The 12,011-nt window shown below is 43.2% G+C and overlaps 1 protein-coding gene across 1 annotated transcript in view; it reads left to right on the forward strand.

Annotated features, from left to right (window-relative positions):
• Positions 1-12,011, forward strand: part of LOC110515117 (uncharacterized) — a 126,800-nt gene that overhangs the window by 55,138 nt on the left and 59,651 nt on the right. Inside the window, exon 2 of the mRNA XM_036957767.2 lies at positions 1,066-2,952. Coding sequence (XP_036813662.2) covers positions 1,066-2,952 — 1,887 coding nt within the window. The remainder of the gene's footprint in view (positions 1-1,065; positions 2,953-12,011) is intronic.

Raw genomic sequence — 12,011 nt, forward strand, 5'->3', positions numbered from 1 at the left:
TATTATCTATTGAGACCTTATTATCTATTGAGACCTATTATCTATTGAGACTATCTATTGAGAACTTATTATCTATTGAGACCTATTATCTATTGGGACCGTATTATCTATTGAGACCGTATTATCTATTGAGACCTTATTATCTATTGAGACCTTATTATCTATTGAGACCTATTATCTATTGGGACCTTATTATCTATTGAGACTATCTATTGAGACCTTATTATCTATTGAGAATATCTATTGAGACCTATTATCTATTGAGACCTTATTATCTATTGAGACCTTATTATCTATTGAGACCGTATTATCTATTGAGACATTATTATCTATTGAGATCCTATTATCTATTGAGCCCTTATTGTCTATTGAGATTATCTATTGAGACCTTATTATCTATTGAGACCTTATTATCTATTGAGACCTTATTATCTATTGAGACCTATTATCTATTGGGACCTTATTATCTACTGAGACCTTATTATCTATTGAGACCTTATTATCTATTGAGACCTATTATCTATTGAGACTATCTATTGAGAACTTATTATCTATTGAGACCTATTATCTATTGGGACCTTATTATCTATTGAGACTTTATTATCTATTGAGACTATCTATCGAGACCTTATTATCTATTGAGACCTTATTATCTATTGAGACCTATTATCTATTGAGACCTTATTATCTATTGAGACCTATTCTCTTTTGAGACCTTATTATCTTTTGAGACTATCTATTGAGAACTTATTATCTATTGAGACATATTATCTATTGGGACCTTATTATCTATTGAGACTATCTATTGAGACCTTATTATCTATTGAGCTTAGCCCGGCAATAGAAAGCTAAAATGTCGACAATAGAACGTTTTAATGTCTTTCATGAAAAATGTCTTATTTTCATGCCTTTGTTCTTCTATTGACCCTCTATGACTACATGAGTTTGTAGAATGTGTTTTTATCATCGAGTGTCTGACTGTGCTGGGTGCTCTGTTCTAACAGTCATTGTGCTTGGTCATTTTTTATGTACTCACTATCTCTTGTCTCTTTCGCGTTCCTCCAGCTGTCTGGATCACTGAAGAGGAGGCTGACTGCGACTGAGGGGGCCCACCAGGGGGGCTTACGGCAGGGCCAAGGGCCCGGTAATGGCCCTGGTCTGGGTCTGAACGGTACCTCCGACGGTTCTTCCATGACCCAGGGGCCCGGGGGGCCCACCAAGCGACTCTGCCTGGAGGATGTGACCCTCGCCATGGGTACCAGCTTCCAGCAGAACTCTTACTCTGGAGGACCCAGTCCTGGAGGTCATGGAGGTCCTGGAAGTCAGGGGTCACTTGAAGGTAACAGGCTGGGGAATGGGAACAACGGGCTAGGGTCACCCTACTCTATGCCCCCTAAGGCGAGTCCTGGGTCTGGGGGGCCTGGAAGTGTTGGTGGAGGAGGACAATTTCACCCCAATGGAAGCTCCTCGTCGGCCCCATCGGTTGAGCAGGAGCTCCAGGATATTCTAGATGAGTTGACCAAGAACCCAGATCCTTCTCTGCAGGAGTTGGATCTGGACAAGATACTGGGGAATAAAGAGGAGCAGAATCAAGGATCAGGGCCGGGGTACATCCACCCACATTCGCCCAAACGCTCCCCCCAGAGAACCACATCTCACCTGGAGAGCCACCTCACCCACTCCCCAGGCTTTCCACAGGCAGGGTCTCCCCAAGTAGGCCCGAGTCTGGCCGGAGCCCCCTACTCCATCCCCCACCCCTCCAAACCCGTTCCCTCGCCTCTCTCGGCTTCACCACACCATTCCTCTTCATCCCAGAACCAAGCACGTTCTCCGATGTTATCCGCCGCCCTCTCCTCTCGACCCGGGTCTACTTGGCACGAGGTATCGCGAGCTCAACAGCTCCAGCAAATGGCGTCCAACTCCAACAAACACCTTTCCTCCAACACCCCTATCCCCCAGAACCAGACCCAGAATCAACCCCAGACCCAGGCCTCTATGCCTCCTCTATCCCAGCAAGGCTCACCCTGGGGTGGGCAGAAACTCCCCAACTCCTCCCCGCTCCACCAACAACCATTCAGCCCGGCTGGAAGCATTCAAAGCCCCCAGGGTTCAATGTCAATCTCCATCCTGGCTCCAGCTCCGTCTGCAGGGCCTTCACCACCCTACCGCCCAGATAAGCTAGGCAGTCCGGCTCTCGCCCAACCCCCCTTTAGCCCACAGAGTACCCTTCTACCTTTAGGAAACACCAGCACATCCAGCACTTCATCCAACATCCAGGGGTCACAAGCCAACTACATGCCCAGTGGAGGTGCACCAACATCAGGCGTCACAAGACCATCTCCCCCCTACCGAACTGACAAGCCTCACCAAAGCCCGGCACTCCAGTCCCAGCATCAACCTCAACCCCAGAACCAACCCCTACCCCTACCCCAAACCCAACAACCACATCCATACAGCACCCAGAACGGGTCAGGACCCAACAACAACATCTCGAGTCAGCTCTACAAAGCCATGACGGCTGGTCAACCCAGCAGCCTCAAGCTACTCATGCAACAGCAACAACATCAACAACAACAACAGCAACATTCAAACACGCAACAGCTACAGACGAACGCCCAACTGGGCCAACACCCATCCATGTCCAAACCATGTGGTGGTGGAGTCCCGCACCAGGAACCCTCATATTCCTTCACCAACACCAAGCCCCTCCGCCATTTTGACCTGGACCCCCAGCAGAAGATGGGAGGAGGGGGTGGACCCCCAATGGGCCCTGGACAGGGTGGACCCCCCAACCCCATGGCTGGTTACCGTGGAATGCAGCATGGTGGTGCAGCCGGAACACCAGCGTCAGTAGCAGCGAACCATGCCCATCTATTGCAACAGAGGATGCAGCAGAGAGCAGCAATGCAGCAGGCCGCAGCAGGAATCATGGGGCCACAACACTGTAGAGAGGTGAGTCATGATTGGTAGATTTTACTTCCTGGTTGTAGTATGTAGAGCGGTGATTGGATGGTTATATTTTCTGGTTGCAGTATTTATTGGGGTGCAAAAGTTGTCAGTAGTGCCTCCTCTGAGGTCATGTCTGTGTTGGGTTACTGCTTTAGTTGTCTTTTTGTTCAGGGAACTTAATGCTGCATACTTTTATTTAGAAGTTTTTCTCAGGGCCTGTCGCAAATGTTTTCCTTTAGGACTGAATCCCACTCGTTCAAGGGTTTTTCTTAATTCTTACTATTTTCTACATTGTAGAATAATAGGGAAGACATCAAAACTATGAAATAACACATATGGAATCATGTAGTAACCAAAAAAGGGTTAGACAAATCAAATATATAGATTCTTCAAATAGCCACCCTTTGCCTTGACGACAGCTTTGCACATTCTTGGCATTCTTTCAACCAGCTTCTCGAGGTAGTCACCTGGAATACATTTCAATTAATAGGTGCGCCTTCTTAAAAGTTAACTTGTGGAATTTCTTTCCCTCCTAATGCTTTTCAGTTGTGTGTGGAGGGATGATCAGTTGTGTTGTAACAAGGTAGGGATGGTATACAAAAGATAGCCCTATTTGGGAAAAGACCAAGTCCATATTATGGCAAGAACAGCTCAAATAAGCAAAGAGAAACAACAGTCCATTATTACTTTAAGACATGAAGGTCAGTCAATCCGGAATATTTCAAGAACTTTGAAAGTGTCTTCAAGTGCAGTCGCAAAAATCATCAAGCGCTATGATGAAACTGGCTCTCATGAGGACATCCACAGGAAAGGTCGACCCAGAGTTACCTCTGCTGCAGAGGATAAGTTCATTAGAGATACCAGCCTCAGAAATTGCAGGCCAAATAAATGCTTCACAGTGTTCAAGTAACAGACACATCTCAGCATCAACTGTTCAGAGGAGATTGTGTGAATCGGGCCTTCATGATCGAGTTGCTGCAAAGAAACCACTACTGAAGGACACCAATAATAAGAAGAGACTTGCTTGGGCCAAGAAACACGAGCAAAGGACATCAGACCGGTGGAAATCTGTCATTTGGTCTAATTAGTCCAAATTTGAGATTTTTGGTTCCAACCGCCGTGTCTTTGTGAGACGCGGTGCGGGTGAACGGATGATCTCCGTATGGGTATTTCCCATGGTAAAGCATGGAAGGGGAGGTGTTATGGTGTGGGGGTGCTTTGCTGGTGACACTGTCTGTGATTTATTTAGAATTCAAGGCACACTTAACCAGCATGTCTACCACAGCATTCTGCAGATACGCCATCCCATCTGGTTTGCGCTTAGTGGGACTATCATTTGATTTTCAACAGGACAATGACCCAACACACCTCCAGGCTGTGTAAGGGCTATTTTACCAAGAGGAGAGTGAAGGAGTGCAATCACCCGACCTCAAACAAATTGAGATGGTTTGGGATGAGTCGAACCGCAGAGTGAAGGAAAAGCAGCGAACAAGTGCTCAGCATATGTGGGAACTCCTTCAAGACTGTTGGAAAAGCATTCCAGGTTGAGAGAATGCCAAGTGTGTGCAAAGCTGTCATCAGGGCAAAGGGTGGCTATTTGAAGAACCTCAGTAACCTTTTGGTTACTACATGTGTTATTTCATAGTTTTGATGTTTTCACTATTATTCTACAATGTAGAAAATAGTAAACATAAAGAAAAATCATTGATTGAGTTAAGTGTTCTAAAACTTTCAACCGGGAGGAAATTGGATGTTAGTGTGGAACTGTTGTGCTCGACTGTTTCTGCTGCTTTGGACTGACTTACGTTGTTTAGGCCCGGAGAGAATTTACTGAGAAAAGGCTACAAGAACTGTAGCCTTGTTCGTGTGATGTGGTATTCCATCATGAAGTGTTGCTGTCTGCAGCATTTGGAGTTCAGCAAAAGGGGCAAGGTTACAGAGGACAGGATGAGGGGAGAGGAGCAATGCAGAGCACAGGAGAGGTGGGGAGTAGTTGTGGTGGGGAGTGTAGGGGGCAGAAGAGGGGTAGCTACGTAGAGGGGGGGGGGCCCTGCTGTTTTTCAAAGGGGGATGGAGGAGAGAAGTCAGTGTGTGTGTGGAGGGATGGGGGGCTGTGTTAGATTAATTATGTAGAAGACAGAAGGGAACAGGGAGTGGAGGAATCTCTTCCTTTGTGTAGCGGTACCTTAAACCAAATGGCACCCTATTCACTATATAGTGCACTGCTTTTGACCAAGGGCTGGTGAAAAGTAGTGCACTATACACTAATTAAAAGTCACTACAGTCATACATATCTATTTTGTGTATTTAATGTACATGCAGTGGTTAGGAGGGCCCCTTTCCAAGTTCCCTACTTACTTACTGTAAAGACACAATTCCCTATCTGCTACATCTACCCTAATACACTTCCTGGTTGTAAAATGGGAGAGAAGTGTTTCCAAAGTGTTACAGCGAATAAACAGTCTAAACACTGTGACATGTTTTCATTGAAATTCAAAATCCCTTAATAAAAAGTGTTTCAGAAAATTGTTTCGTTATGTGTTCAGAGCCTACACGCTTGGTTTTACAGTGTATAGGAGGACGGTTTTGGAGGGAGGTGTTTTTTAGGAGGTGTGTGCGTTAGGGGCTTATTAACCGAGGGGCCCCTTTAGCGCTTACTCACTCCTTCCCGAGAGGCCAACCCTTCCCCCTCCCGCTCATCCCCCTCTCCATCCTTCCCTCTTATCCCCTCTTTTCTAAAATTCATTATCCTTCATTGGAGTGCATGCTGAAAGAGTGCTACTGGGCAGAGAAGGGGGAGGAGAGAGAGAGGGAGAGAGAGAGAGAGAGACCGAGACAGAGAGAGAGGAGGGGGGGGGTAGGAGCTTCAAACACACCGCGCTCTCTCTGCCTCAAAGATTCTGCTTGCTGCTGCAGGAGAGAATGCTGCCGCGGCAATTTGAAACCCAATCTAAAGACACACACACCACACACCACAGAAACACACTAATGTACACGTGTATGCACACACCACACACACACACACACACACATACACACAAATGTAAACACATATGCACACACAGCATTCACGTTTGTCTTAAGCAGCACTCACAAATACACACTAAAACACAATTTAAACATCCCTGCACACACAATATACACATAACACACATTCTTAAAAAGATACACCACAAGGCATTGTTCAGGTAATGAGCACTCCCACATGACAGCAAACATATTAAGCACTCAATCATCCACACTTACGTGTAGCGCACACCCACACGCGCACGCACCGAGTGCAGTTTTCTAAAGCCCAGTTCTGTCGTGTGAACTCAAGGCAGGGTTTTCCTGGCAATAGCAGCTTTTTCGTATTTGTTGACTCAAGTGGGGTTCCCCTCCCTAACCTTCCCTCCCTCCCACACACACACACACACACACACACACACACACACACACACACACACACACACACTTCTATGGAAAGGCCTCCCTCTCTTTCTCTTGTCTCTCGCCAACAAAATCTCACTATCTGACACATTCTGACTTCAGTATGAGTTTTTATGGTTAAGTTTAGGCATTAATTACGATCAGTTAACTTAAGGGTTAATGAATGGGATCGGGTTAAAACAGAAACTACTCGATGGTTAAGTTTAGGCATTAATTATGCCCATCCACAATGCCTTAGAAAGCCGAGAGCCTAAGCGAACACCAATGCCCCTAGTGACCGGTATTGAAGGCATCTCCCGACGTCCTGGGGCCATGGATGAACGTCAAAAACGGCATTGGATCTTGTGTGACCTGGCTGCTCTCTCTCCCTTCTCTCTCTCCCCCTCTCCTTCTCTTTACTTCTCATTCTCCCCTCTCTCTCTCTTCCCCCTCTCTCTGTCTCTCGACAGCTCTCTCTCTTTCTCTTTACACCTCGCTCTCTTTCTCTCTCTCTGTCCACCTACTCAAGCTGAGTTGCATTTAAAGGGGAGTGCCTTGCACTGACTGTCTCTTCCGTTTTCTCTCTTTCACTCTTCCTCTTGCTTCCTTCACTCACGCTCTCTTTCTGCATTCTGTCTCGCTCTCTTTCTCTCTCTCTCCCTCTCTCTTTCACTCCCTCTGTTCCTCCCTCTCTCCCTGTTGACTAGTCTTCTTTCTCTGACTTCTGGTTTAAGGCTGTGCAGCTGTGAGCAGGGAGAAACACAGTCACACTCACCCACACACAGGGAAAAAAAATGTGTATTAAGGCCTGCTATGTGCTCATACAGTTGCAAGTGTTTTTCTATGTGAGCCTGTTATTTACACACCACAGGAATGTGTGTGTGTGTGTGTGTGTGTGTGTGTGTGTGTGTGTGTGTGTGTGTGTGTGTGTGTGTGTGTGTGTGTGTGTGTGTGTGTGTGTGTGTGAGAACTGTGTTGAGTCCGGTGCTGGTTGATGACGCACCAGACTGAGGGTGTGTTTAAGTGTGGACGTTCATCCATAAAACGTTGAATTTCGAAGGGAAATTATGAGACCGTGTTGTTCCAGATATATATACATAGATACACACACATGTATGTACGAACTTAACAAATCTCCTTGGCCTGAGCTAGTCACAACCTCCCTCCTTCTCTTCCTCCTCCTATTCACCCCTTCCTCTCTTCTCCTCTCCCACACTCTCTCCATCTCTCTCTCTGTTTGTCCTACCTCCGAGGCTGACAGCATTTTTGCACTGTTTTCGCTATGTCTGTATTCATCAATCTAGCAAAGCGGCAATATTTTGAATAATGTAGAAAACTATGGCCTTTGGCTTTCACCTGGAATTGTTTATTTATGTCTGAGAAAAAAATATGCCCATATGATCGAGTACATAATAAAATGACCACTTTGTTACAATACATATATGTAAATAATAATGTTATAGATGTTATATTAAACTGTGTAATGTGCAAAAATATTAAAGTAAAATGTTCATTTTTCATCGACTTAACATGATGAACAGGAATGACACTTACTCTCAAGGGTCTCCAAAAATAACTATCTGAAAGCCATGCCCCTAATAGGCCACGCCTCCTGGAAATAACCTATGGATTACATTAAAAAAGACCCAGCTGCTGGGTCAACCCAGCATGAAAGTGAATAAAAATCCAACTGATGGTTAAATTAACCCATGTTTGGGTAATCCAAACAACCCAACTGGTTGGGTCAAAATAACCCGGTGTGTGTGTTCTGTCCAGTATTTACCCAGCGCTTGGTTACCAAACAACCCAAATTGGTTTTTAACCAATCATTTTTTAGAGTGTAGCATTCTTGTTTTTGAGACCACCTAAAGGGAGTCCGATTCAAGACCAAGACCGGAGCAAAATGAGACCGAGTCAAGACCGAGACCGGGAGGGGGATAAGGGGTCCGAGACCGTGTCAAGACCGAGACCGGAGGGGTGACGAGACCGTGTCAAGACCGAGACCGGGAGGGGGATAAGGGGTCCGAGACCGTGTCAAGACCGAGACCGGAGGGGTGACGAGACCGTGTCAAGACCGAGACCGGAGGGGTGACGAGACCGTGTCAAGACCGAGACCGGAGGGGTGACGAGACCGAGTCAAGACTGAGACCGGGAGGGAGATAAGGGGTCCGAGACCGTGTCGAGACCGGAGGGGTGACGAGACCGAGTCAAGACCGAGACCGGGAGGGGGATAAGGGGTTCGAGACCGTGTCAAGACCGAGACCGGAGGGGTGACGAGACCGAGTCAAGACCGAGACCGGAGGGGTGATGAGACTGTGTCAAGACCGAGACCGGAGGGGTGACGAGACCGAGTCAAGACCGAGACCGGAGGGGTGACGAGACCGTGTCAAGACCGAGACCGGAGGGGTGACGAGACCGTGTCAAGACCGAGACCGGAGGGGTGACGAGACCGAGTCAAGACCGAGACCGGGAGGGGGATAAGGGGTCCGAGACCGTGTCAAGACCGAGACCGGAGGGGTGACGAGACCGAGTCAAGACCAAGACCGGAGGGGTGACGAGACCGAGTCAAGACCGCAAGAGATATGCTAACTGAATAACAGTCGTTTAAGTTCTTTCTAGCTATCTCTAGCTGTGTATAGCCACTGAACAACGAAATGAAAGCGACATATTCATAATCTTTACTCCAATGGCATGGCATGACATCCTCCTAGCAGCTAGCTAGCGATCTAGCTAACGTTAGGCTCCATGTTTTTAGCTTGCAACAAAAATAGATACGCTAGCCTATTAGCCACGTTGTGTCTGACTCGTGATCATTTCCCTTGCTAGTTTGATTGTATTGACATTCCCAGCCTTAGTTACATTCGTCCGTCTTTGTCCAGAATATTGTGTCATTGAAACTGAAACAGTGCATCCTGAATGGAGGCATCAAACAATGTACCAGGCCAGCTGTGATTTACAACCTGATAGCAATGTTTTTTGGACTACCAAGAAATGTATTGGTGAATTATATGAATCTATTCTGCCAACAATGCCTTATTGTACGTCATGGTGTTTATGTGTTGACTGAATGGAAGCTGATAATTCTGAGTTTTTTTTACTCGGCTGGTCTCGGGGAGAAATTACGAGTCCTCACTGTCAAGACCAAGTACAAATGTATCTGACACGAGACACTCAACATGTGGTCTTGAGACCAAACTCAAGACTGATCTCGAAGTACTACAACACTGGAGTGTAGCCTAGTAGTAGTAGCAGTAGTAGTAGTCATATTCATAATCATTGTCAAACAGTAGTAGTAGTAGCAGTAGTAGTAGTCATTCATAATCATTGTCATACAGTAGTAGTAGTAGTAGTAGTAGTCATTCATAATCATTGTCATACAGTAGTAGTAGTAGTAGTAGTAGTCATATTCATAATCATTGTCATACAGAAGTAGTAGTAGCAGTAGTAGTAGTAGTCATTCATAATCATTGTCATGTAAAAGTAGCAGTAGTAGTAGTAGTCATTCATAATCATTGTCATGTAGTAGTAGTAGTCATTCATCATCATTGTCATGTAGTAGTAGCAGTAGTAAGAGTAGTCATTCATAATCATTGTCATGTAGTAGTAGCAGTAGTAGTCATTCATAATCATTGTCATGTAAAAGTAGCAGTAGTAGTAGTAGTCATTCATAATCATTGTCATGTAGTAGTAGTAGTAGTAGTAGTAGTCATATTCATAATCATTGTCATACAGTAGTCGTAGTAGTCATATTCATAATCATTGTCATGTAGTAGTAGTAGTAGTAGTCATATTCATAATCATTGTCATACAGTAGTAGTAGCAGTAGTAGTAGTAGTCATTCATAATCATTGTCATGTAGTAGTAGCAGTAGTAGTAGTAGTCATTCATAATCATTGTCATACAGTAGTAGTAGTAGCAGTAGTAGCAGTAGCAGTAGTCATTCATAAACATTGTCACAGTAGTAGTAGTAGTCATATTCATAATCATTGTCATACAGTAGTAGTAGTCATTCATAATCATTGTCATACAGTAGTAGTAGTAGTCATATTCATAATCATTGTCATACAGTAGTAGTAGTAGTAGTCATAATCATAATCATTGTCATACAGTAGTAGTAGTAGTAGTAGTAGTAGTCATAATCATAATCATTGTCATACAGTAGTAGTAGTAGTAGTAGTCATAATCATAAACATTGTCATGCAGTAGTAGTAGTAGTAGTAGTAGTAGTAGTAGTAGTAAGATTCATAATCATTGTCAAACAGTAGTAGTAGTAGTAGTAGTAGTAGTAGTATTCATAATAATTTCATACAGTAGTAGTAGTAGTCATTCATAATCATTGTCATACAGTAGTAGTAGTAGTCATATTCATAATCATTGTCATACAGTAGTAGTAGTAGTAGTAGTAGTCATAATCATAATCATTGTCATACAGTAGTAGTAGTAGTAGTAGTAGTAGTCATAATCATAATCATTGTCATACAGTAGTAGTAGTAGAAGTAGTAGTAGTAGTAGTAGTAGTAGTAGTAGTCATAATCATAATCATTGTCATACAGTAGTAGTAGTAGAAGTAGTAGTAGTAGTAGTAGTAGTAGTAGTAGTCATAATCATAAACATTGTCATAATCATAAACATTGTCATAATCATTGTAATACAATAGCAGTAGTAGTAGTAGTAGTAGTAGTAGAAGTAGTAGTAGTAGTAGTAGTAATATTCATAATAATTGTCATACAGTAGTAGTAGTAGTCATATTCATAATCATACAGTAGTAGTAGTTTTAGTAGTAGTAGTAGTAGTAGTAGTCATAATCATTGTCATACAGTAGTAGTAGTAGTAGTAGTAGTAGTAGTAGTCATAATTATAAACATTGTCATACAGTAGTAGTAGTAGTAGTAGTAGTAGTAGTAGTCATAATCATAATCATTGTTATACAGTAGTAGTAGTAGTAGTAGTAGTAGTCGTAGTAGTCATAATCATAATCATTGGCATACAGTAGTAGTAGTAGTAGTAGTAGTAGTAGTAGTAGTAGTAGTCATAATCATAATCATTGTCATACAGTAGTAGTAGTAGTAGTAGTAGTAGTAGTAGTAGTAGTAGTAATATTCATAAACATTGTCATACAGTAGTAGTAGTAGTAGTAGTAGTTGTAGTAGTAATATTCATAAACATTGTCATACAGTAGTAGTAGTAGTAGTAGTAGTAGTAGTAGTAGTAGTAGTAGTAGTATTCATAATCATTTCATACAATAGTAGTAGTAGTAGTCATTCATAATCATTTCATACAGTAGTAGTAGTAGTCATATTCATAATCATTGTCATACGGTAGTAGTAGTAGTCATATTCATAATCATTGTCATACAGTAGTAGTAGTAGTAGTAGTAGTCATAATCATTGTCATACAGTAGTAGTAGTAGTAGTAATATTCATAATAATTGTCATACAGTAGTAGTAGTAGTAGTAGTAGTAGTATTCATAATCATTTCATACAGTAGTAGTATTCATTCATAATCATTGTCATATAGTAGTAGTAGTAGTTATATTCATAATCATTGTCATACAGTAGTAGTAGTAGTAGTAGTAGTCATATTCAAAATCATTGTCATACAGTAGTAGTAGTAGTAGTAGTAGTCATATTCATAATCATTGTCATACAGTAGT

Source organism: Oncorhynchus mykiss, chromosome 21 (assembly GCF_057628025.1).
Source record: "Oncorhynchus mykiss isolate SJ-2025 chromosome 21, ASM5762802v1, whole genome shotgun sequence".
Lineage (NCBI taxonomy): Eukaryota > Metazoa > Chordata > Actinopteri > Salmoniformes > Salmonidae > Oncorhynchus > Oncorhynchus mykiss.